The sequence below is a fragment of the Durio zibethinus genome, chromosome 26, assembly GCF_047325235.1.
Source record: "Durio zibethinus cultivar Kanyao isolate XHJ-2024 chromosome 26, ASM4732523v1, whole genome shotgun sequence".
Classification (NCBI taxonomy): domain Eukaryota; kingdom Viridiplantae; phylum Streptophyta; class Magnoliopsida; order Malvales; family Malvaceae; genus Durio; species Durio zibethinus.
The window spans coordinates 9,398,389-9,424,653 of NC_143187.1; the positions used below are offsets into that span (position 1 = coordinate 9,398,389).

The 26,265-nt window shown below is 31.4% G+C and overlaps 3 protein-coding genes across 8 annotated transcripts; all 3 read left to right on the top strand.

Annotated features, from left to right (window-relative positions):
• The first annotated feature begins 1,514 nt into the window (after positions 1-1,514).
• Positions 1,515-7,927, top strand: LOC149511324 (auxin response factor 3-like). Of its 6 annotated transcripts, XM_089754947.1 has the most exons (12): positions 1,516-2,296; positions 2,770-2,826; positions 3,145-3,315; positions 3,452-3,536; positions 3,681-3,771; positions 3,841-4,050; positions 4,781-4,900; positions 5,022-5,097; positions 5,889-6,048; positions 6,127-6,720; positions 6,841-7,067; positions 7,654-7,927. In XM_089754947.1, exons 1-12 carry the CDS (start codon positions 1,994-1,996, stop codon positions 7,693-7,695), a joined length of 2,136 nt encoding a protein of 711 aa, XP_089611073.1. In that variant the 5' UTR covers positions 1,516-1,993; the 3' UTR covers positions 7,696-7,927. The 6 variants fall into 6 exon arrangements, with proteins under 6 accessions (XP_089611074.1, XP_089611073.1, XP_089611072.1 ...); XM_089754948.1 differs by lacking the exon at positions 6,841-7,067 and having other exon boundaries at positions 1,515-2,296; XM_089754946.1 differs by having other exon boundaries at positions 1,517-2,296; positions 6,841-7,927.
• Positions 7,928-11,449: 3,522 nt separating this feature from the next.
• Positions 11,450-15,460, top strand: LOC149511325 (MLO-like protein 6). Its single transcript, XM_089754951.1, has 14 exons — positions 11,450-11,666; positions 11,784-11,841; positions 11,924-12,075; positions 12,217-12,333; positions 12,620-12,680; positions 12,835-12,923; positions 13,039-13,113; positions 13,199-13,287; positions 13,389-13,438; positions 13,532-13,572; positions 13,685-13,858; positions 13,970-14,005; positions 14,113-14,241; positions 15,029-15,460. Exons 1-14 carry the CDS (start codon positions 11,532-11,534, stop codon positions 15,362-15,364), a joined length of 1,542 nt encoding a protein of 513 aa, XP_089611077.1. The 5' UTR covers positions 11,450-11,531; the 3' UTR covers positions 15,365-15,460.
• A 6,655-nt stretch (positions 15,461-22,115) lies between these two features.
• GRX480 (Thioredoxin superfamily protein) lies at positions 22,116-22,876 on the top strand. Its single transcript, XM_022921598.2, has one exon. It carries the CDS (start codon positions 22,222-22,224, stop codon positions 22,651-22,653), a length of 432 nt encoding a protein of 143 aa, XP_022777333.1. The 5' UTR covers positions 22,116-22,221; the 3' UTR covers positions 22,654-22,876.
• Positions 22,877-26,265: the final 3,389 nt, after the last annotated feature.

Genomic DNA, 26,265 nt, shown 5'->3' on the forward strand with positions numbered 1-26,265 from the left:
GCTGCTGCTCCATGATAGGCTATAGGCCTGGGTTGGTTTCCTTGCAATTGATTGCTCTGATAAAGACCTGCCCCCATTTCACTACTGTGACACATTTGTCCACACCCTCTCAATTCCCTTTTCTACCCCCTTTGTTCCTCCCCAAACCGTTAGATTTTAACGGCTCCCTTTGCTTTCTAATCAATGATGCTAGCAACACATTAATCTAACCGTCATTTTTAGTTCATAGGATGGGTTTGATTGAGGCACTAGCCCCCTTTGCTTTAATGTGTTAATGAATATGCCAAATGAAAATGTGGTTGGAATTTGATTAAACTAAAGTTTTTTATGTTAAATTGAAGAAAAATGAGGATATTGATCTTTAATTTGCACTTTAAGTATCAATGTACTATTAACTCGTAACAATAACCCACTGCATTCCTTTTTAGCATAATGATAAAGAACATTCAAGTGAGGTACTATTGTCATTTTTATTAAGGAACCCTTTTGCTTTTGACTAGATTTAATTGTCAAACTAGAATTGTATTTTATGTTAAACTCAATTAGTTTGATAAATGCACCAGAGTTTAGTATTAAATAGGTGTAGTCTTAGATGTACTTTTTTTTTTTTGTCAACTTAAGTTATTGCTGATCTAAAAGAAGTTCTGTTTGAAACTTAAATGAGAGAAAGGTTTAAAAAAAAATCTTATGCCTTGACGCTGATGGAACTGTACAGTATTTGGTCTGCTGTTGCAATCAAGTGTATAGACTCAGTAGGATTTGTTGATAAAATTGCAGTTTCAAGTCAATGTTCGCAGATTAACTTTGCTTTTAAATTGAGATAGATTAGAAGGGTCATTCCTTCCATGATTAAACACATTCTCTGGTTGTTCAGGCTTGATGGCCTGCATTTCTCATTGCTTTTTACCCAAGAAAACAAAAAACATAATGGCCTACAAGACTCTGCATCAAAGTCAAAACTTTGGGCAAGCAGGAATCATGGAAGAGAAAAGATCAATACTGCAATCTTTATATATATATATATATATAAATGTAAGTTTACAACTTGGCAAGTTGGAGATCATGGTTTGTTCAAATATGAATACCAAACTCTACCAAATAAGCTCTTTTGGGGGAGGGAGGGGGGCTAATAGGGCTTTCAGACAGAATAGAAAGGTTTGCTAACACTGGTCTCTTTCAGGGTTTGGCTAATTTAGAGTAATTCCCATCTCAAAAAAACAAAATGTCAAATGCCAAGAAAGTAAAAGAAGAGAGAGTTTTTAAGCTGTAATATTCAAGAAATGACGATGTTTTAATTGGTGCAAAAGAATACTACGAAAGGAGAGGCTTAGTGGGAAGGGACAGGAGTGAGATTTGGGTCAGCAAAAGGGGACAGAATAGACATCTGCCCGGAAATAGAGGGAGCCGTACAGGAACACATCAGCTTTCACTTTTGATTTATTTATTATAATCAGTTGTTTTTTATATATCAAGTATTTAACTAAAACAAAGTAAAAACCCCAATTTTCTCTTAGTTCTCGTTCTGCTATGCATCGCTTTCTGCTATGCATCACTCAGCAGTCACAGCATCGCAGCAGCAGACGCAGCAGTTGCAGCACTGCTGCTCAGTTGCAGTAAACCCAAAAAAATCAAAAACACTTTTTTTGTAATAAAAAATTATACGTACTAATTATAAATAATAACTTTTTAGTTTTTTAATTGCAATTCAAATTAATTAAAGCTCATAAAAGCTTGATTTGATATTTGATATATGTAAAAAAAGACTAAAACCCCATCAACCCCTAAGAAAAATTGTTTCTTTTTGAGGGTCTTGACTCGACTTCCTTATTACAATGCCAAGGTTACTTACTCATTACCTCGAAAAACAATTGTCAAAAAATGCAGCATAAAATACCCTCTGCTTCATAGCTAGCTTTTCCTTGTCAAAAAAACGGAAACTTTCCCTCACCTTCTAAAAAAAACAATTTCTTTCTAAGTTTTTTTTTACTAGCCAATGGGGGGTTTAATCGATCTGAACACTACAGAAGACGATGAAACGCCGTCATCTGGTTCTTTATCTCCATCTACATCTTCAGCTTCCGTGTTAAGTGCTTCTGGTTCTGGTTCGAGTTCTTCAGTTTGTTTAGAGCTTTGGCATGCGTGTGCGGGTCCACTTATATATTTGCCAAAGAGAGGAAGCGTAGTGGTGTACTTCCCTCAGGGCCAGTTGGAACAAGTTTCCGATTTTTGCGGTGTAGCTGCAGCGTATGATCTCCCTCCCCACGTGTTTTGTCGGGTTGTTGATGTCAAACTTCATGTAAGCTACCTACGCGTACATGTTTTAAATACTCTCACTCTATCTTGAGTGTTCTATGTAATGTCTTTGTCTAATGAACGTCTTGTTGAGGATTTAGATTATAGGAAAATTTTGATTTTGATTTTGATTTTTGTTTTGGTTTTTTTGGGTTTATGTTGGTGAAAAATATTTTAAAGGGGAGAGCTTTGAAGTTTGGAATTTTTTTTTGAGAAAATGGAATTATGGTTGTGGTTTTATGGGAATTCTTCAAAATTTTCTTGATTTTGGTGTTTGTATCTGGGTTTGATTTAGTTTTCAAAAGAATTGAGTTTGATATAGACCTAATTGAAGAGGAAATGGACAGGGCGTCTGAAGTTGATTTAGTTTTCAATACACCATGTCTTTTCTGTATTTGTTTTCCCAAGACAGCTAGTTTGTTCTTTAGATTTTTTTTAATGTGAATTTTGCTATGAAATGTTTGTTTTTGTTGGCAGGCTGAGGGTGCTACAGATGAGGTTTACGCGCAAGTTTCACTGCTTCCTGCGCGTGAGGTGTACTTTATTCTAGTCTCTTGTTTTGTTTGGTTAATGGTTGCTTATAAAAATAGTAACTATGGGAAAAATATAATCAGTTTGCCTCAAGTTGCTTTAACTTAGGTGTTGATATTCTTTAAACGTAAGACAATGGCATCATTCTGAATTTGAAATTATTGTCCAATGACGATTTGAACTTAGTTCTTAATTTTGGTGTCATTTTGTTGGTTAATGTACTTGTATCTTCTCGTTTTCAAGGTGTTTTTTTTTCTGGTTACCTCCAAATTTTTGAGTCTAATTTTGCGTTAATTATGCTGCATCTGGCAATTCGAGCAGAAGTTGCAAGAAGGGAAGACGGAGGCAGACGGTGAAGAGGAGGATGCCGAAGCAGTTATCAAGTCAACCACGCCCCACATGTTCTGCAAGACCCTTACGGCTTCTGATACCAGCACGCATGGAGGCTTCTCTGTTCCTCGTCGTGCTGCTGAGGATTGCTTTCCTCCCTTGGTAATTCTCTTGCACGTTTCTCATTTCATTTCTAAATTTTCATTATTTATTTGTATGCAGTTTTGCAACAATACATTATGTTTTTGTTAAAGCAGTCTTCTGTATAGTGTTGAGTTTAAGTAGATTGTTATTGTAGGATTATAATCAGCAGAGGCCCTCACAAGAGCTTGTTGCAAAAGACCTGCATGGCTTGGAATGGAGATTTCGACACATCTATAGGGGTATGCACTAGATATCGGATGCATTTTAATGTAGCAAGTCACTAATGTTGGATTTCCTCTCATGGGACAAAGGCATGTGGATCAGAGCCTTTGATTAGCCTTTCATTTTTCTATTTGCTGCTAAGATAACTTTGGCTTGAGTAGGGCAACCACGGAGGCATTTGCTTACTACTGGATGGAGTGCTTTTGTGAATAAGAAGAAGCTCGTTTCTGGAGACGCTGTGCTTTTTCTTAGGTTACAAAATTCCCTCTTGTGAAGTTTTAAGTAACATTCTATAGTAATCTTATTTATTGTCCATGACAGGGGCGAGGATGGAAAATTGAGGCTGGGAATTCGAAGAGCTGCTCAAATTAAAAATGGCACTTCATTTCCATCTTTGTGCAGACAGCAGTTAATTAAAAATGGCACTTCGTTTCCATCTTTGTGCAGACAGCAGTTGGACTGCAGCACTTTTGCCGATGTGGTCCATGCTATATCTGTGAAAAGTGTTTTCAGCATTTACTACAATCCAAGGTATGTTACTGCACCATTCAGATAATTGACAAGCAATATTCTGAGGATGCAATTTGAAAATTTATGAGTGAGCTTCTAGATTTTTTTTTTTTGCAATGCTGGCCTTGGGGAGGGAAAAGAATGTGAAATGAGAAAACAGTTTGCATAAATGTTTAGATGGCGAATTTAGTGCTTGTAGCACAATATATGTTGGTGTCTACTTTGATATTGCTCATGATAACTTGGTTTGAAGTGGTAATTGTTCAGCTGGTATTGCTCACTTGTTTCCATAGTTTTCTTCACTTAAAGCCTGAATCTCACTGTACCTCTTGTACATCCTTTTAATATCCCTAAATAATTTATACTGTCTAAAACAAAAGATGCCTTTAAAAGTTATCTTTTGCTAAGATATTATATATGCGGTCATATATACAAACCGGTATTATTATTGGAAAATCTTCATAAGCTTGTTCCATAGTCCTCAATGTCATCATGGATTCCAAACAAGGTGAAGTGGTATTTCCTTTTTCATCCAGAGAATAAATTTCCATTTGTTCTATATCTTGTTGGTGGCTACTTGCATGTGATCCATTTGTGCTCATTGTACTTTTTAGCTTTTTGTTTGTTTAATTTGTATCTTCTGTTTGTTCTCATGCTTTCTTGTGCCTAGTAGTAAAATATTCTCGGTCATGCTCTACAGTCACTGTCTTGATGTGATTTAAAACTAAACTATTTTGTTTATATCTAGCAGGGCTAGTTCATCAGAGTTCATAATACCAGTGCATAAATTCTGGAAGAGTCTTGATCATTCTTTTTCTGTTGGAATGAGGTTCAAAATGCGGTTTGAAACCGAAGATGCAGCTGAACGAAGGTGTGACCTGATTGAACCTTTAACTCTACACTTACAATTATGTGATTTTTAGCCTAAGAGTGGAGGAAAGACCTATTCTAACATGCTGTCAGGGCCTTAACTGAAATTTTCTGTTTTGCAGATGTACAGGACTGGTAACTGGTATTAGTGATATGGATCCTGTCAGATGGCCTGGTTCAAAATGGAGATGCTTGCTGGTATGATTGCAGAACTTGCTTATATATGATAAAATTTGTTACAAGTTTATAGCTGAAATGTGCTTTTTAGTTATCGGCCTTATAATATTGTCATAATAAAATTCCTGTCAAGGCCTAGCCTTAAGGTTATTATTACAAAAAAGGGGGGGTTATGTATTTACCCGTTATAATAGTAATAACTTGTGGTAATTCTCATAATTATTAGTGTTACTTTTTAACATTCTACTTTATCCATCCTTGAAGTTAAGTTGATAGACCTGAAAGGATACTGTTCCATGCCAATAATTTGATTTTTAAATTATTCATGTAGAATTGTATCTACTTGCTCAATATTTGAAGTAGAGACAGTGAGCGTTCCCTAGTTTAGAAGCAGTGTGAATACTTTGCCAACAAATCTTGCTTTGTATCCTGCAAAATAGACCTTCTGGTGGATAATCAGTAGTTACTTCTTATTAATCGACCTCTAGAGTGGCCATTAAGCAGAAAGAACGTGACAAAATTGGCCTTGTTTGGTTCACCTAATTGTTTCAAGTAATTGCTGTAATCACCCTTACTCAGAAGCCAAATATTTAGGTTAGCATATCTGAAAGGTGCTTGCACTTCTGAATTTAAATTTAATGCTGAGTTCATCAACTTGCAGAGCTTCACTTGATTGTTTTGGATGCTTTGGTTTGGTCTTGCTAACCAGTTGCCTTTCTTAGATAGTGACTCGAAAATCTTGTCATTAGTTTCTTATTTATTGAAACATTGCTAGAGTTAATCTAATACTTCTTTCTGGCTCACTTTTGTAGGTAAGGTGGGATGATATTGACACCAACAGGCATAGCAGGGTTTCTCCCTGGGAAATTGAACAATCTGGTCCAATTTCTAGTTCTAACAGCTTGCTCACACCTGGTTCGAAGAGGAACAGGGTTGGATTGTCTCCAGGAAAACCAGAATTTATGGTTGCTGGTAGGTTCTTCTGCATAACTAATTCTCTTTCCTCTGTCATGCAATACTATTTGACTTATTCCATCATTCTTCTAACAGATGAAAATGGAGCACCTGACTTTGGGGATCCTTTGCGGTTCCAGAAGGTCTTGCAAGGTCAAGAAATTTTTGGTTTTAACACTCTTTATGATGGTGCTGACAGTCCCAATATGCATCGGTCTGAAATAAGGCGGTGCTTTCCTGGTTCTAATGGTTCTAATATTGCTGCAATAGGAAATGTTTGTAGAGACCCGCTGGTGAATCCTGATATTTCCTATAAAGGTGTAGGCTTTGGGGAATCTTTCAGATTCCATAAGGTCTTGCAAGGTCAAGAAATTTTTGTAAGCTCTCCATATAGAAGAGTTCCAACCGCAGATGAGGCTGGAGAAAATGACAGTCCTGGTGTCCCTGATGCCGGGCAATTGCTGGGAACTAGAAGTGGATGGTCTTCCTTAATGCAGGGCTATAGTTCTCATAGTCATGTACGAGCATCTGCATCATCTGCACAAGCATCCTCACCATCTTCGGTGTTGATGTTCCAACAAGCAATTAATCCAGTTTCGAACTTCAATCTTATTCATAACTTCAATAGCCTGGAAAAGGAGCAGGGAGTTGATAGACGGAGTTCTTTTTGTGCACCTGAGCCTTATGGGGGTAAGTTATTGCCATCTTTTACTGGTGAACATGATTCCTGTGGGAGGGATTGTGGAAGCTTGAATTCATTTGGTCGTTCAAGTGGTGTTGTTCAACTTGGTGATTCACAACCTCTGGCAGGTCAACCTGCATTTAGGATTAGTCAAGAATTAGCTTCCTCGTGTAAAAGTAGCTGCAGACTTTTTGGTTTCTCCTTGACTGAGGGAAGACATGATGCTACTAAGGAGCACAACATGGTGCAAGCAACCTCATCATTGGGTACTGGACATTTTTTACCTCATGTGGGAGAACAGTTTCACCCAAACCCTCCAGCAGTGACAAACACAGTTCGAAGCAATTTTACCAAAGTAAGCAACCTCTATGCTGTCAGAGATATGCTTTTTGATATTGCGTTGTAGTGTTGTGATGAAATATAGACTGCAGGTCCACCAATAAGGAGTTCTTGTAGACAGGGTTTTGGACCCCTAGAGCTTTATGAATATGATGATGTGATTGGAAAGTTGTAACTTTTATTTGGGCTTGCTTATTAGGGGGGAGAAAGGATGTAAACTTTTAGGGATGATTTTTGACCTGGTGGTTTGTGGAGATTAACTGCTGAAGTTCTAATTTTCTATTAACAGTGTCCCTGATACTTTGTTTTAGGAGCATTTTGCATCCGTGTCAAACTTGAGAGTATTATTCTAGAGTGTCTTGGCGGTGGATGGAGAATGTTATCTATCTGGTGTCACACAACTTGGAGAGTAGTTGGTTTGAAAAACTTGTGTTCTTGTGGGGTATGCTATTTGACTTGAAGTGCTTCCCAGCTTTTCCACAATATTTTCCATGGTCATGGCCTACTTTGGGGGTGTGATTGTTATTGAAATTGACTATGTTTCAAGTTTCAAGCCTCTCAAGTTAATCTGATATCAATAGTTGTTGACATTCTTTTTACAGGGAATTCTGCAACATTATCCCAAAAATTATTATATATGCTGATGAAAATGCCACTGGAGCAGCTGATTTTGGGCAGAGGAAGATGCCAATAGTTGCTCAAGTTGCATGTGTGTTTTGTTTGCAAGGATCTAGCGTTAGGACCCAAAATCGAAAATCTGTAATTATTCTATTAAATTACTTGATTGTATCTAAACTTCATTGTGTTTTTGTTAAGAACACCTTGAATTAACCTTTGTGATGGTATTCTATTCAAGCCCTATGCAGTTCTACTACATATTTCGGTTGCGTTTGGCTGACAAAACCACTCTACGACATTGAATATTGTCATGTTTTTTGTTTTGTTTGTTGAATCATTAATTTTTCATGTCTTGGGTTTTCTAGCACTGACCACGGCTGGAAGAAACAGTGAAATATAAATGTTGCCTGGTTGAAATTGTGAGATGGCCCGCGAATTTGGTAGGCAAAGGTCCACAAAGAACCGATCCTGCAGTCTTTAACTAATCAGATCAATTTCTTAATTATTTGCTGTGCTAAAACTAGTTAATGGTGATGGCAGGGAGGGTCGTGTGAGATGGTACCAGACCCCGACCCCCAGCTATATCAGTTAAATTAGTTTGACAATGGAAAATAAATTATTAGAGGGATTCTTGCAGTTGCCTGAAGTCGAGGAAAAAGAAGTTGAACCTTAAACATTAATTTCATGTATAAAGAATAATTTTGTCAATCATACAAAAGAAAAAAAAAAAAAAAAGGGAGAACATTCTCGTGAAATTTCCAACATCCAACAATAGAAACTGTCTTGAATTTCAAAGTCAGAACTTGAATGATGCCAATGGTCCAGGGCTTGAACTATTCACAAATTTCCAAGAAGTTTTATAACGTTGTTACCACAAAATTCATTGCTCGTGATTGAGACACAATGGGCTCCTAATACAAGTCTTGGCTAAAATAATTATAAACCAACATACATCCTAATTACGCATTTGGGATTAATATTAATTAAAACTTTCTGATGACAGTTTACAGGAAATAAATTTTGACCTCGTTGATAGCAACAAATCCTACTTTTAAAAGGGCCATTGTTTCGTAGAAGTCTTGCAGTTCACAATGCCTTTTAGACCTTGTTGGCGGTTGGTATAAAGAGTCAAAGCTGGACCCTTTTTTTTTATTACACCATGCATTAAAATCAATGTATTTAAAGGACGAAAACGTGTTAGTTTCTTACATGCCATTATCAAAAAAATGTGAAAGCGTAAGGTTAACCAAGGAAAGCAAAGCCGAATATAACTGCGATTATGTGGGTGAGGCTTTTCTACGCGGATGGCACGTACACCAGCACCGCCTGTCGCTTTCCTCGCGTGAAAGCCAACCATAGATTTGATAGAGACTTTGTTTCATTGGTCTATTTATTGAATCTTTTTTCTATATTGTGGGACCTCAGCTCAGACTAAGGACGTTCGAGACTGTAACATTTTCCTTCCGAAAGTCAAGTTGCACTTGAACATCAACCGCAGAATGCAAATGTAGAAGTATCATAAAATCTAATTTGGGTCTAATTGTATAATATGTCTTGTACTTTGATTAAATAGTAAAATTAAATTTTTTTATTTTAATATTTTTAAATTAAATTTTTATAGTTTAATTAATTATTAAATTTAATCAAATTATTAATTATTCAAATTTTTTTATTTAAATTAATGATGTGATATTTAACTTTTTTTTATATGATTTTTGTTAATATGTTTGTTAATTTTAGTGACATTTTAAGTTCACATAATCAAAGATAATGATATTATAAATTTTTTTTTTCATGTCAGTTTTTTTTTTAAAGTTAATTTTTTTCATATTTAAGGTTTGACCTAAAATAAAAAAAAATAAAACTAAAATAAAACATAAAATATTTTTAATACAAATAACTTAAATTATAACTGAGTTAATTTATAGGTAAACATAAGGGTTGCACCAAACTCGCATTGCAAAACGATATCTTTTCAATCTATTATAAAAATAAGAAATTATTTTTTAAAATTTTCATATTTTTCCCTCTATCTTCTTCATTTTTTGTTTTTTTGTCTCTCTATGAGTTTTATTAAAAAAAACTCAAATTTTGATTGAAGTTTTAAAAATCAGCAATTAAAAAATTCAACAATCGTAAAATTTTTATTTTTTTTTAAATCATTGATATCTAAAAGTCAATCATCGACACGAACGTTGTGCATTACCATCCAAAGAAAAACTAAGCAAAATACCTTAAAAATTTTAAGCCTGAAATTTCTAAAAAAAACTTTTCTACCAAAAAATTACTTTTGAATTTTCTTTTATTGGTTGTCTATGTTTTTTGTTATATTTTCTTGTCAATTGCTTCAATGGTTGATTGTGTATTGAGTTTACTAGTTTGTTGATTCTAAGTTTTTTTACTTAACTTTTATGTTTATGTCATTTAATTTTTTTTTGTTTTGTTGTTTTTATCTATTTTTATTTTTTGGATTTTAAAAATATTGAAATATAAAAATAAACAAAAAATAAATAAAAATAAAAATAAATAAGTAAAAAAAGGATAATGAAAAGATATAATTAAATTTAGGTTGAATTTAAAATCTAATTTATCTAATTAAAATCCAATTAATAATTCAAATAAAATTTTTATCTAAATGTGGAAAAAATGCCACAATTGCATTAATAATTTATGTTTCTTATGTTTTATTTTAAATCAAATCATAAATTCGATAATTAATAGATATATAAAGATCAAATTTAAATATATTAAGATAGATAGATTAATTTTATCAGTTAACTAAATACAGAGATGTCTCGTATAAATTTAAAAAAATTAATATGAAAAAATGCTGACGTAATAAAATTTTTTTATCACTTATCATCTTTGATTATATAGACTTGACACTTCAATAAAATAAAAGAACATGTAAGCAAAATATTATATCATCAATTAAAATAATAAATGTTTGAACCGATAACAATTTAATAATTAATTGATGTATAGAATCTAATTTAAATATATTAAAGTAAAGAGACTAATTCTATCATTTGATCAAAATACAAAAACATATTGTATAATTTGACCTTTAATTTGTTAATGATAAAGTTTTGTCATAAACACACAAGTATCAAATTACATTTTAAATTTAAACAATCTTAAATCTTAAACTCTAAATGATACGTACAAAAAATTTTAACATATTAAAATTAATTTGATGATGAATAGAGAGTTCATTTGAAAGTTCAATTCAAAATTTTTCACACAAATTTATTTAAATTTTATGATTGAATCTTATTTTTAAGACACATTCGTATGATGAAAGTCTAATCAAATTCTTAAATTAATTGTGAATCTAGATTATTTGAAATTGAATAAAAAATATTTGAATCTATATCTTATTTAACTGCTAATGCTATAAGTAAATGGCTTCATTTTTAGGACTTTTCATTGTCAAAAGAGACGAAACAAAGGCAAATAAGTAAAATAAAGAAGTAATAACGGTCTGCGCTGATTTGGCCGGCTTTGTTGATCATTCTTTTTTATTTATTATTTTTAAAAATTTCAACATGGTTAAAGAGGGAATAAAAAAAGGGCTGGAAACAACCAAAACTATAATTCACCTAGTATCTAGGCAAGTTATTTTTGCGGTGTGCTGAGAGATTCAACTTTTCTTACTTTGTCATGCCTTCTTGCGCACGAAAACGTAATGGATTCCGTAAGATAAACACGGTCCAAAGGTCGAACCCTGGGCCACACTATATGTAGACTGACTAAGCAGCCAACCTTATTATTTGTGAATGTATCTGGGGCTATTCGTACACTATCAATATTTCCAGAGATCACCATAAAATCCTGGTGTTTCAGAGAGCACAGAACAGATATGGCAGGAGAGGGGGAGACAACAAGCTCAATTATAACTCTCGAAACAACTCCAACATGGGCTGTGGCCACTGTTGTTTTCGCCTTGATTTTGATCTCCATTTTCATTGAGCATTTGCTTCATCTTTTGGCTAAGGTATTCAGCATGTAGGGATAGCTTTGCCATGCAAAAATGACACTTTTTCCATACATGAAGGTTCATATATCCCTTTTTGTTCAGATTTTCATGCCTTTTTCTTTGATAAAATTTCAGTATTTCAATAAGAAAAGAAGGAAATCTCTCATCCAGGCTCTTGAAAAGATCAAATCCGGTGAGAATCCAAACTAAATGGAACATTTCCCTGTATTTTCTTCCTTTTTTACTATTTCTAATTAATCACATTCTTACTCTAGAATTGATGCTGCTGGGATTCATATCATTGTTGTTAACTGTGAGTGAAAAGCGAATTGCAAATATATGCATCCCAAAGAGCGTAGGTGAAACTTTTCTCCCCTGCAGTGATCCTTCATATGATGGTGAGGAAGAAGCGAAATGTGAAAAGCAAGTATGTATTCAAATATTGATCACATTTCTCATTCATATGCTTTTCGATATTAAATTGAAAGTAATTAATCTTGTTTTAACTAATTAATTAACGGGGCTGTAATAATGTTACTGTTTGTTTTTGGCTGATATTTTCGAGCAGGATAAGGTCTCATTGTTGTCAAGAAAAGGTGTGAGGGAACTTCAGTACTTGATGTTTATTCTGGCTTTCTTCCATTGTTTGTCATGCGTCCTCACATTCAGTCTTGGCATGGCCAAGGTAAATTTCTTGTTTTCTGTCGATTTTTAATGTACAAATCTCACTGTCGTCCGCAAAAAGAATTCAGCTCTCTTTTATTGCCTTTTAACTTCAATTATATTATGCCACTGATAGGGGTTTAATTGTTCAGTTTTGACTTTTGTAATACAAATTATCAAACTTTTAAATCAAATCAACTGCCAAAGGGAATCGGAATGTGAACTTTCTCTTAGTTATAGAGACAGCTATGTGGGAAAATGCAACTTGTGTTTGACACTATTGGCTTTTTTTTTTCTCTTTGTGGCAGATGAGGAGATGGGAATCTTGGGAGGCAGAAACAAGAACATTCGAATATCAATTCTCAAATGGTAAGCTTAATTTTGGGGTCTGGGAATATTTTTCCACCAACTAAACAAGTCTTGGCAGGCCCTGTGCCTAAATATGTAATAACGAGTTGAAATTCATGTCAACATGGATTAATTAATCTAATCATCCGTATGCTACTATATTTGTGTGAAATAGATCCTCGGAGGTTCCAGCTTATCCATCAAACATCGTTTGCAAGGCGACATCTGAGATTTTGGAGTGAACACAGATTTCTTCGTTGGCCGGTTAGTTTTAGTGCAAGGAACTATGATCACTTTAATTATATATCCCAATTCCATACATACCAATTGTCTACCATGAAAGCAGTTAACAGATGTTGTGTGAACATATCTTGTGCAGGCATGTTTTCTTAGACAGTTCTATGCATCCGTCTCCAAAGTGGACTACTTCACGCTTAGACATGGATTCATTACGGTAATGTTAATAAGGGTGCCAATCCATCATTGTTGAAGTTAATAGCACTTGATTACTTTTGCCTTCTTACAACCATACATTCCAGGCCCATTTTGCTGAGGGAAGCAACTTTGACTTCCAAAAGTACATACAAAGAGCTTTGGAAAAGGACTTTGGAGTGGTTGTGGGAATAAGGTTGGTGTATTGTTATGAAATCTTCGTGTTTCTCCCACTTTAAACCTAACAACATGAAATTTAATAATAATATTAAACCACTGGTCTTTTTTTTTTTTCAGCCTCTGGATTTGGATCTTCTCAATGTCCTTCATATTCTTCAATGCAAATGGTAATTAACTCAAACAATGCACTTAACATTAACAAAATATACGCAAATTTATAGTACTTAAGCCTGCTAATGCAAATTTATTGTAATATGCAGTTTTTTATAATTATCTCTGGCTTCCTTTTATTCCACTATTGGTGAGTAAAAAACTTCATCGGCCCATAGATTAATACTGCTAGATATACAAATTACCAAGCGACTGTATTTGATAGAATGTAAAGAGTAATGAAACACATTTTGGTTTAACAGATGTTATTGCTGGTGGGAACACAACTACAAGGCATCATAACCAAGATGTGTTTGGATAGCCATGAAAAATCTCTAGTCGTGAGGGGAACATTTCTTGTTAGGCCTAGTGACCATTTCTTCTGGTTTGGCCGACCAAAATTGCTGCTCCACCTTATGCACTTCATATTGTTTCAGGTTTCAACCCTTGAAACCTTTAATTTCCTTTATTCTATTCCCTTTTGATTGTCTCCAAAATTCAATCCTCATATGCCAAAATCTAAACAAAGAACATTTTGTGGTTTACAGAACTCCTTTCAATTGGCATTCTTCGCATGGACTTGGGTAAGCATTAATTTCTCAGTTCATTTTTGCAATTGATTACTCTCTCTTTTCTTTTCTTTTTGATTTTTTCATAGAAGATTATTTCTAAATTTGCTTTAAAAATGCAGTACAAATTTGGATTTCGATCGTGTTTCCATCGAAGGACTGAAGACATTGCGATAAGAGCAGCGATGGGAGTTTTAGTTCAAATCCTTTGCTGCTACGTTACTCTTCCTCTGTATGCTTTGGTCACGCAGGTAATTAAACCAAGGGTTTTGCCTAGTAATAATATTTTTGCATTTGCTATAGTTAATAGTTAGTGATAGATTTAGAGTTAGTCTAGCGTTGCTGTAGGAAAAAAAAAATTTGGGTCGAAAAAAGTGCATTTAAAATGTACTAAAAACATATGATTAAAAATTTTAAGTATTTAGTATTATCATAAAAAAAATAGGATAATATAGTGATTTTTATCCCAAAATACTTTTTTACTGCAAAAGCATGTGATAATGTTAAGGAGTGACCCTCCATTAAGTAATCCGACTTGAGGCCAAAATCGCGAGGTTGGATGCGATTGCTCAAGGTTGGGGCTACTAGAAGCCTAGAAGGAAGAAGGGAGGGGAAGGAAAGAACTTCTGGATTAATTGAGTTCATACGCAGTAGCAAATGGAGGAATAAGGGCAGCTGCTAAGATCCCAAATCGAGAGCACTCATTATCAAAATCTTTAACTTAAAATAAAATATAGCACAACACAGATTCATCCTATTTATTATTTTAATATTAAAGAGGTGAGAATACAGCAAGAAATTACAGGTATTAGAATTTAAATTTTAAACATGTTAGATATTATATTTAAAAAATAATTACATCAACCAACTTAATCAAATTTCGGATTGACCTGTTATTTAACATCGAAGGAAATAAATTGGACAAACTCCAGTTGCTTGTTTTTCACGTACGTTTATATTATATTGCAAAACATTACTCCCATGCAGTTTTTGTTCATATAGTATTAGTTAATTCTGAGATTTCAACATTTTAAACAGATGGGAACATCGATGAAGAAAGCTGTCTTCCCAAAAAATGTGGTAGAAGGTCTGAACAGATGGCAAGCCAATGCTAGAAGAAACATTGCACTGAAAAATAATTACACCTCGGCGCGGCCTTCACTTGATGCTTCACTCGATACATCACTTGATACTTCACCTTCCTTCAGCCTTGATGCCTCTTATTCTGTAAAATTTGATCAGCCATCGGCTTCTGAGTACCTTGGTGTTGAGATAAAAGATGAAAAAGAGAAAAGCATGAGAAGAGAAACCAAGGATGAGCAGCATCAGAAGAGAGGTTCCTTTCGTGGTTTTGATGTGATCAAAATATCATGAAATCATGATTGATTATCTACCACTGTTGAATGTACAGTTGTTTGGGTAGAGGGTATGAATTCTAATAATTGAAATTAAAAATTTATTTTATTATCAGATTATATTGCTGTTGGATTTTGAGTCATTTATTTATTTATAGTATGATTAATATTGATGGAAAAGCCAAGGAACTGATTATTGATTAGGATTATCTTCTAATTAAATGTTCAAATTTTATTTTTGTTTTTAAATTTGAAAAGTTTGAGATTTAAGTTTTTTGTAGAGATGTTAATTGATAGGTATGTAGAGAGTAGAGCATTCCTCATTCTGTTTTTGGATTTTTATATTATATTTATCTTTATACCAATACATAATGGGTATCTTCATCCTCATCCTCGAGGATATTTAATAAATGTGAATAATTCTCATACTCGATTTTTTTAAAAATAAAAATAAAAATTTATTTATTTATTTATTTTTATCTTGTATATTTAGAACATTTTTTATAAACATATATTATATATTTTTCAACAAAAATTTATTAGTTTTAATTAATCTAAAATTATAATTTATATTATTTAATGAAAAATTATATTTATTAAATATATATATGAATATATATGTAGGGTATGAGTGTGAAGTGAGTGTTATATTACTCATTCTCATCCCCATACACAATAAAATTTTAAAATTACAGTCATTCTATTTCATATCCACAATGTAATATTCATTCTCATTCAGATAAAAAGTTAAAATTTTCATTACATATAGATAAAATTAACATTCTTAATTTTTTGATATGCAACTATGTATAAACCAAGCAATGTTGGAAATTTTGTATCTTCTCTAGTCAAGGAAATAAAACTTAATATGTGGATTAAATTCCAATAGATATCATTGTGTTAAAAGAAAATTATCTGTCACGTCTCAAACTCGAAGATTTAAGACATAATAACGTTGTATACTCATAAAACGAATTTCACAAGCATCTAAAGTAACAGATATCGTAATCAATCAAAATCTCCAATAATCTCTAAAATAATATTTTACAAAATTATATCCCTTATAAGTTAGTCGAATAAAATTCTTACTAACAAATCTTGTATAATCAATAATAAAATACTCACTCAAAAGTTATACCAAACTAAAAACAAATGCTAATCTTGCTAATCTAAATAATTTTTAAAATTGAACCTTCTAAAATATCAATATCAAAATTTGAAAAAAGTAAAGAAAATTAAAGGATTCAATACGATAACGTAACAAGTAACTGACATCATTTTAGTTAAGTTAAGCATGCTACAAAATATTTAGACAAAAAAAATAACTAAATGTTTTGTGAATATATTTCACGTTAAAAGAAATTTCTTGTTTTAGAGCATTAATAAGTTAATTACATTGATAATTAAAGTTTCTTTGAAGGTTGTACGTTTAAGATCATCAAATTATAAATTTCTATTTAGATCATATGAGACAGTTAATTGTTTATTAATTAGAAGAGAGAGTCAGGTACAATGAATAATTATATGGTTTAGGTCCAACGTTTAATTCCAATCTCTTTCTTTTCTTAATTTGTTTCATATTATGTACCACAAATAGAAGAGAGATAAAGGAAGAATCATGTTCAAATATAAGAGAATATTATGAATAAGATTACATTAAATAATGTCATTTTATTTTTATTTGATATATGCAAAGATTAGAATATGATAATTTATTTATTGGTTAAAATTATTCTTTATTAAAATTTATAAAATTTAAATTATTGATGTAATTTTTAAAAATATAATAGGACATATAAGTTTAATCTTATGCATTAAAAATAATATTTTCTACTTGGAGATGATTGAATCATCCTATATCAAAAGGATAATTAATTCTCTTTATAATCTTATATTTTTAGATACAAACTAAATATAATATAAAATAATTATCATCTTATCTTATCCATCATCTTATACTCAAACATGATCGTAATATTATTGAATTAAAACATTTGCTTTTCAAAACAACGAATACATAGCAAATTTGAAAGAAATATGATTGTTTAATTAATTACATATGTAGATATCTCCAATTTGTGTGTCTAATGTTTATATTTAAAATATATAATGTTTTCAAAGAAATACACTTTCTTGTTTTTAATATGTTAAAATATGTTACATTTTATGTTAATAATTTAAATGATTGAAGACGTAAGATTTGTTATGACTACCACTTGAAAGTAGATGTGATAATTTTAAATATGACACGACGATACAATACAATAATAATACGAATAAAAAATATAAAAATAACATAATTTAAAATTTTAATGAAAACCCTAAATAAATTTAAAAAATTAAAATATATATTTTATATTTTTATATCGATACAAATTGTAACACATTATTTTTATATAAAATACAATATAAATGTATAAATTATCAATATTTACATACTCAAACCGACAAATCTATCTAAAAGCAACTTCTGGTTCAGCCAACGTCACTTAGTATAAAACATATGTTTTGCATTTTGATTGGTTTTTCAACTACATAAAGTCACGGGAAGTGAAGTAAGCTTCGGGAAGAAGACGACGAAGTTAGGCACTCGGTGTGATGTTTCAAGCCGGGCCCAGATAGCAAAAACTTGCAATGTATGTTGTCAAATCCCTACCGGCCAAGCCCATTCAATTTCACTGGACCACTCCTTTACTCGCACATAAAACGTGTTTTCTAAGTTTTATTGGATTGAGGTGCAATTTTGGATTTTCCATTCACAGCTTCCGACCAAAATATTTGATGTTCCAACCGAATAGAAGATATTTTTTTTCCTTACTACGATAAAATTTGAACATACTAGGCCCATTCTTTGAATCTATGCATGCTTTTGGTAAAGAGACAGACCCTAGCTCTAAATCTCAAATATTTTTAAATTGAACCGAATTCGATCTTCACATTGAATAGTGACTCAAATTAGATTACAAAATTTTAACTATTAATGTGAAGCTTTGAATATAACAACAACAAATACAAAAGGAAAAAATAACATAATTAAAGTGAAAGAAACAAATGGAAAACTTCAAGAGCGAGTAGGGTCGGAGGGTCACTCCTCCCTCTTCACAAATCATAAGAAAATGCGTGAAAACAGCCACAGTTTTGAAAGCATGTTTTCTCGGATCTTCACACTCTGCCATAGGTTTTTATTGTTTGTATTTTATATTTAATAGAAAGATAATTTTTATATAATTAAAATTTTATTTATGTTATTTAAGTAATTGAGCTAAGTGTTAAAGTAGACTAAATTAATTAGAGTTTTTCTAATTGGTCAAATAATTTTAAAAATTAAAAAGCACTTAGGCTTATTTAGTAAATAGATTTAATTTTTAAATTTTTTATTTTCAAATATTATTAATTTTGAATAAATATGTTTGAATATAAAAAAATATGATGTTCCGAATAAACATATTTGAATAGAAAAATATGACTATTTAAATAAAAAAAACTATAAAAAATATAATGACTTTTTAAATTGACTTTATTGATGACTATTCATTTATTATAAACAAATTTTTTTGTCTCATTAATTTTACTACTTTTGATTTAAAGAGGTTTTTAAGATTTTGTTATATTTTATAGATATAATTATCTTTAAAATAATGTCATTCACGTCATATTTCTTCTTTCTTATTATTTCTATTTTCTTAAATTTTCTAACATCCATTTTGGTTAAGTTTATTGGTCAACGGTCAATTTTGATCAAAATTTAATTAATATGATTACGTTTTGAAGTCGACAAAGCGCATTTAGATAATTACATTATCAACTTTAGGGAATGACTTGACCTTCTTTAAAAAAAAGACTCACCTAAGATTTCAAGGATATTTAATTAAGATAATCATTTCAAAATTAATCATTTGATATTTAATTTATCTAAAATCTGTAAATATAATTTATATTTATTCAAAATAATTAAATAAAACTAATAGCTATCCACATGAATCTTTTTTGAATTCTATGTAATTATCTTATCAACTATTGATTATCTTAGTTAAGTCACTGTCTCTTGGCCTCACACATAAAGTAATTAGAAGATCAAACACGTAAAACAATAATTATTACAATGCTTTGAGTTTTCTTTCATTGAAAGCTTTCTACACATATTTCTCCATTTCTAACCTCTTTCTTTCCTTCTTTCCCTTCTTACGTCATAAATTTGACAGGCTTTGAGCATATGAGTGTACTCTGAAATAACAACTCCAACACTCTATGATTGTGTTTTTTTTTTTTTTTGCAGGTCATAACTATCCTTCTTTTTTACTTCACCTCCTTCTTGCAAGTGAGACAACCTAAAAAACACCATCAACTTCTTTCTGACTTGATTTTGCGCCTGCCGCTAGCTTTGACCGTTGATTGCTTTTGTTGAATTATTTGGAACTGCAGTTAGGTTTCTCCTCTTGAGATTTATATTGATGTTCTTTTCATTTGGCAAGAAATTACCAGGTCTTCACTAGGTTCCATCGAGAGTGGACCGACCGACCACTTCGTTTTTCAAAGTAAACTCCTCTACTATGTTGGACTATTATTGTCTCTTCTCTTCTCTTTTCATCTTTGGGGACGTCATTTCCCTTTTTTTGTTTCTATATTAAATTAATTTAGAAACGTTTCTCTCGTTTATTCATACATAGTGTTATGTTAAGGTGATTCTTTAACCTCAAATTTAGTCTTTGTCTCTTCTTATTAATAAGATTAAAATGAGCATTTCTTTTGGGACAAAACAACTACCATCCAATATAAGCTTAAATTAAAAAAAAAAAAACCATTAGCAGCCATAAAATCTTTCCAAATTTGCCAAATTAATAATAGTTGAATGTTCGAAGCATGAGTTGAGTTAGTCACGAAAAAGAACAAAGAATGAACAAAAGGAAGAATTTTGAACGCAACCTTCAAATTAATATTCCATTCTATAAGTAAAAGAATATATAAAAAAATCTTTATAAAATATCAATCTTATTAATTACCTTATTCCTTTTATAAAAAATCTCTTATACTAATATTAAATAAAAAAATTATTTGTTTTTTAATAGTAATATATATAAACCTAAGAATTAAAATTAGATTATTTTTTATATATTGCATGTTAAATTTTTTAATTTTATAAATAAAATTAAAAGATTATTATTAGTTTTCTGTTATACTCTAAAAATATACGTAACTCTATTATTCTAAATGAACGTGATAAAAATTTTTAAAATTATTTATAAAAAAAATGGATCTAAAAAAACGAGTGATTTATTTAAAAATATTAAAAGGATTTCAATCTTGATGCACGCCGTGAATCAGCATTCACGTTTTTAACAAATTGAACATTATAAATCTAAAAGACTCTTTTTCGAGGAGTTGGTTTATTAGACTTTACCAATTCCCGTGGAGAAGACGCGGAAGTATCGTACCGAATAAATATTATGTTTGATTTTTTTGACTCAAATTGTGACTTTTTTAATTTAAAAAACGTGAAAATAAATAAGCGTCCACGTCAGGTTGGGCCCCCAACAGTTTAAGTCTGGGTCCCATCTTCCTTGTATCAAGTCATCAATCGTCATCACAGAGGGAGATATATCTAACACGTGTATGAAATTTGCAGGCTTCAATTAATGTACTAAGAAAAACCACGCTGGATCTTTAATGTTATCCATACCACGTGTCGTCCAAGACAATAGAGCCGTACGAAGGTCTTTGAGTGATCTATTGCGTGATGTCATCTTAAATTTAGCATTCTTGTTGGCTTGTACTATACTTGGAGCATATGTTGCAGGTAAATTACGGTAGTGTACTATGTAAAATAATTTCAGATAAAAGTCGAATTTTTTTGGATTAATTTTTATATTATTTCAATTCATATTTAAAAAAGATAGGTTTGAAAGAATTTAGATGTTTAATGTTTTATTCAGTCAAAATTAAATAGAGATTTAATAGTAAATTAAAAAATTTTTAAAAAATAATTTCATATAAAAAAGTAAAGAGATTAATTAAATTAATATTTCTGGGTCCGATAGTGAATGTTTAGATTCAAGACTTATCAATGATTTCTAGACATTATTTGATCTTCAATACACTATTTTTGTAGAGTATAGCACATTTGTTTTTAACATGAAAAATCAATTAGCATTTCATTCGGTAATTTATTTAAAGGGAAAGTAAGAATATGGCTAAAGTATGGCGTTGATGAACCAAAAGCCTTGGAAAAACTTAAAAGTAAATATTGTTGAATTTATGTACGCAGCGTGATGCATTAATCATCACCTTTTCCCTTTACCTAGCCGCCTCCAGTGTATTAGAAATTTCCTCATCTTTTCTTGGAATGATCTCAGTAAAATAACATGCTTTGTCACTGCTGCAACAGTGAAGCACTTTCCGAATCTGTTCAAGGCACTTGCAGCTAATTGGCTGCGGATGGGGAATTTTGTAGGCCAATATATTATTGGCCTTTTCCACAGAAAAACTTGCCTGCCAACATTAAACTTTTCCATATGGAATTTTAGCCAAAGAAACTGTGAAGCCATTTGAAAAATGATGACGTCCTTTTTGGTTTTAGCTACAAACATGGTGCAGAAGATAAACGAAAGGTCAAGTTCAATTAGGGACCTAGCACAGCAATAGCAAACAAATGGGAATCCAACTAACAAGTGGTGACGTGCAGCAACGTCACCCACAGTCCCATGACGTACCAGAGTGCGTAACAGGCGTTGACGTTAGAGTCTTCTCCCCATTCCTCCATTTATATAATAATTAATCACACAATAAAATCCCAACCCTGTCTGCTTCACCATTAAAAACCATTCTCTCAATTGATCCAATCTTTTCATATTCATACATGTCATCACATATTTAGATTTCATGCAAGAAGCAATTCCTTATAAATCATATATGGCGGCCACCGCCGTCGGCAGCCGCTCGCCGCGCAATTTTCTTGATGATGCTAAAAATGGTGGGGGACTTGTTACCAATGGTACTGAAAATAGTGTTACGCAATCGGTTGTGGAGAATGCGGTGGTAGTTTTTGGCAGACGTGGTTGTTGCATGTGCCATGTTGTGAAGAAGTTGCTACTAGGGCTTGGGGTGAATCCGGTGGTTTTCGAAGTCGACGAAGAGAAGGAAGAGGCTGTGCTGAATGAATTGTCAGTAATCAATGGTGATGGAGGTGGAATTCAGTTCCCCGCTGTTTTCGTTGGAGGGAAATTGTTTGGGGGATTGGATAGGGTTATGTCTACTCATATATCAGGTGAATTGGTGCCTATTTTGAAAGATGCTGGGGCTTTATGGCTCTGACTTATGAATCTGTTTCTAGTCTTGTTTCTGTTCTCCTTGTTTCTTTCTTCTTCTTTTTTTTTTTTTCCTAATGTCTCGAGGGATTGGATCGGAACATATACTAAGGAGAGAAGTGTTTCACTCCAGGACTTTCATGTGGGTTATTCGGTTTTATTTTACAGTTGGAGTAGATCATATAAATTTCTTTAAAATGAACGGAAATCGAATGCAAGATTCATGGAAAGCTCTTCTTCTTTTTGCTTTTTCTTTTGGAAAACTAGAAACAGAAGATAAAACTGTAGCCTTTTTTTTTTTAATGATCTTTCTTTTTGAAGCTAAAGGTTGATATGATTCATGAGGAAATAGATTCCACACGTAATACCTGGATTAGGATAGTCCTTAAGATTCAAGAAATTAATCAAAACCTAGTAAAACCCAACAATTCAACGACCATAAATTTGTCAAAATAAGCAAAGTTATTACGTAATTTAAGCAAAGACAAAGTTCGTGCTGCAGAATTGTATAGGCGAGTAGACTAATTACCACAAAAACAAAGGACGTAGGGGAAAAAAATAAATTACTATGATAAAATTCCATTGAATCAATCAACTATTTCCATTTTCTTTCACATAAAGTATATTTTGGGATTTAATTTTTTTTATATAAAAGAATTCATAATCTTAAACTAAAAAAAAAAAGATTAGAAGGTTTGAGATTTAATCTTTAAATATATATTAATATTATTTAAAACATAATTACACAAATTAATTAAATTAAAATTTGAATTTATTTTTGAGTTTTTTTCCTAACATTTTGGGGTTTAATTTGACAAATGATCATGTTCATAATGGACCTAATTAGATGCCAAACGTAGATGCCTAGGGGGGAATTAATTAATTAAAAAAAATCATGGCGGGGCCAGAACCTATAGGCTAGGGATGTTTTGTCCTGTAGCATGCACCGAGCTTCTCTTTTTGGTTGGCCACGTAGCATGCACCAAGCTTCGGGTCAACTAAATTCAGCTATGTCTAATCTCATTTTTCTTTATCATTTTGGCCAAAATTTAATGTTGGCAACAAATTTTTATATATTGATTAGGCCTGCATTAAGATGGACACATTGAACAAATTAATTTCATATTGACAAGACTAATCACATCACTTAGATTTCCTAAATTAGCTGGCTGATTATGGTTGCGCGCTTGCTTTAAAAGGACGAATGAATTGGAAGTGAGGATGGTTGTTCATGTGAACTGATGAAATTCCTCAGTAGGCCCCATGTAATATATATATATATATATATATATATATTTATATATATATGGCTCCTGAATTTTGAACATGATATTTTAAGTTTATTCGAGATATTGTTTTATTAATAATTTTTTAATTTTTATATAATTGAAATGTTAAAATATATTTAAAAATATTAAAATAAAAAATAAAACACAGCTCATTCTTCTCCACCAAATATGTTTGATGATGATCGACATCCCCTAAATTAAAGAAAAAACAAAAAAGTGTGACTAGATGAGTAATTAATTAGCAGGCAATTATTTAATGGACAAGGAAGATATTTTTGCAATTAATTTGGTGCACGTTAATTACATAATGTTAGCTTAAAACCTTTGTTTCTGCAATCTTTTTGACTGATTTCCATTAGGATCTTAGGACCACCACCAACATAATAAATAAAGTGCCTTATCTTGGTGGGTTCTTAGGTATTCCTTTCATCTCAATTAATATTTTAGATTTGCAAAGATCTAGTTTTATTAATACTTTGCTTTTTTTTTTAATAAAAAAAGGAAAAAATATAAAATAAATTAAAAATAAGAAAATAAATAATAAAAATACCTATCAAACAAAATCTAAGTTTGGTATATTATTATTTGCATTTTGTAAATAAACTTAACTAATGATTATATCATAATTGACAGTCATGTTTTGTGAATTAACTATTAACAGCTTATATATTTATATTAATTATAAAAAAAAATTGATTGAATTTGGTGTTACAGGTCAAATTATACAAATTCAGTTGAAAAAAAAATTAAAAATGTCAAATTATATAATAAAGGTATTCATATTTTTTTATTTTTTATATTATATATTTAAAAATATACCATTTTCTCCCTTAAAAAATTACCCATAACTTTTTTTTTTTTTTGGTCTTTCGGTGTATACAACACTTTAGAAACTTCAAATAATCATTGACTGTTTCAACTTTTCACGTTCAATTTATTTTTAATGTGAAGTTCGAAGACTTAATTAACTTTAAAATTTGTGATTTTAAAGTTTTTTGGGGTTAGTGTATAAAAGATTAGATTTTTTTTAAATGGATAGGGAATTAGGAAAATGGGCTTGGGAGATGTTATGGGAAAATAAAAATGTGATTAGGAGGTGTAACGAATTAAAATTATTTTTTAAAATTTAATTTGGGGTGTAAATAATAATAGAATATGGAGAATAATTTTGGGATGTGAATAGAAGCTCCCATTCCAAAATTCTAGTTGTCATTTGCGTCCCTGTGAATCTGAGGGCTGGGCTCATACTGAATCGATGTCCAGATTTTACATCCATTTTTATATTCTTGCAACATATTCATATGATAATTAAGTGAATCTATGTTTAGATTTACATAAAAATTTTTAAGTTAAATTTTTTGTTAAAAATGATTAAATAAAAATTAAAATCTAAAATCAAAATTGATAAATTAAAAGATCTGATTATATAAATTAAATGTGTAAAATTTAAAAAATTTTGAAAAAAAAATATATTTTTAGTAAAAATATTAATAAAATTTTTATCATTGAATAAATATCGATCAATTTTAAATTATAAATAATATTTTTTATTTTTTTATATATTATTGATATTTATGTTAAATTCTATTAATCTATCAATTTAAATTTTTTAATAAAATTTTATTAAATCATTTAAAAAGAATTTTTCAAAATTTACTTAAAATGTAAGATCTGTCGGTTGCTCAAGTCCAAATATGAAAAACCCGCCTATACGCGGGAGTTCCCAAAAAAAAAAAAAAAATTCACAGAGTACTGATATTGCCTTATATTACTCACGTTTTCCTATTCTGTTTTTATAATTTTATTGCCTTAATCCATTACGGAGAAAACACTATCATATTACTAAGTTTTTTGATGATTGGATTTTCTCAATGACATCAAATTCCCCCCCAACTCCCTCCAATGAAAATGGCTTGTGGGTAGTGGTTCTACCATAAACCTTTTGTTGTTAGTAGAATCTTTCTTGAGCAATCCATGCTATCAAGAAAGTTATTCTTGAATCTTCACTTTGGGAGTTCATAGTTTTGCTGTTAATAGTATTTTGGAAACGAATAATCTTAATCTGTGAGATCCCACATGACTTTCATTGCATTATGAGTAAGCAAGGATCTTGAATCGGGTCCCTAACAATATTCGGAGCCACCTAGGAATTGATTTTTGGTCCATTTTGTGGCAAAAAACAAATGTTTCTCGTTGATCAGTCACGCAACTTGGGCTTTGTCTCTTCCACTAGTTTTGCCTGTGGAAATGCATCAGCAATTTTGTTAAAAGTTTGAAATCAAAACAAAGAACTATATTCGAGTTCAAGAGCTTTTACATTAGCTTCTGCA

What these genes read in the sequence shown, in the direction of transcription:
- GRX480 (XM_022921598.2), top strand. Translation starts at nt 22,222, where the DNA reads ATGCAAGAAGCAATTCCTTATAAATCATATATGGCGGCCACCGCCGTC.
- LOC149511324 (XM_089754944.1), top strand. Translation starts at nt 1,994, where the DNA reads ATGGGGGGTTTAATCGATCTGAACACTACAGAAGACGATGAAACGCCG. An exon ending in AGGATTGCTTTCCTCCCTTG is followed by an intron (nt 3,316 to 3,451) that starts GTAATTCTCTTG and finishes TTGTTATTGTAG; the next exon opens with GATTATAATCAGCAGAGGCC. An exon ending in AGCATTTACTACAATCCAAG is followed by an intron (nt 4,051 to 4,780) that starts GTATGTTACTGC and finishes TATATCTAGCAG; the next exon opens with GGCTAGTTCATCAGAGTTCA.
- LOC149511325 (XM_089754951.1), top strand. Translation starts at nt 11,532, where the DNA reads ATGGCAGGAGAGGGGGAGACAACAAGCTCAATTATAACTCTCGAAACA. An exon ending in CGAATATCAATTCTCAAATG is followed by an intron (nt 12,681 to 12,834) that starts GTAAGCTTAATT and finishes TGTGTGAAATAG; the next exon opens with ATCCTCGGAGGTTCCAGCTT. An exon ending in TTAGACATGGATTCATTACG is followed by an intron (nt 13,114 to 13,198) that starts GTAATGTTAATA and finishes CATACATTCCAG; the next exon opens with GCCCATTTTGCTGAGGGAAG.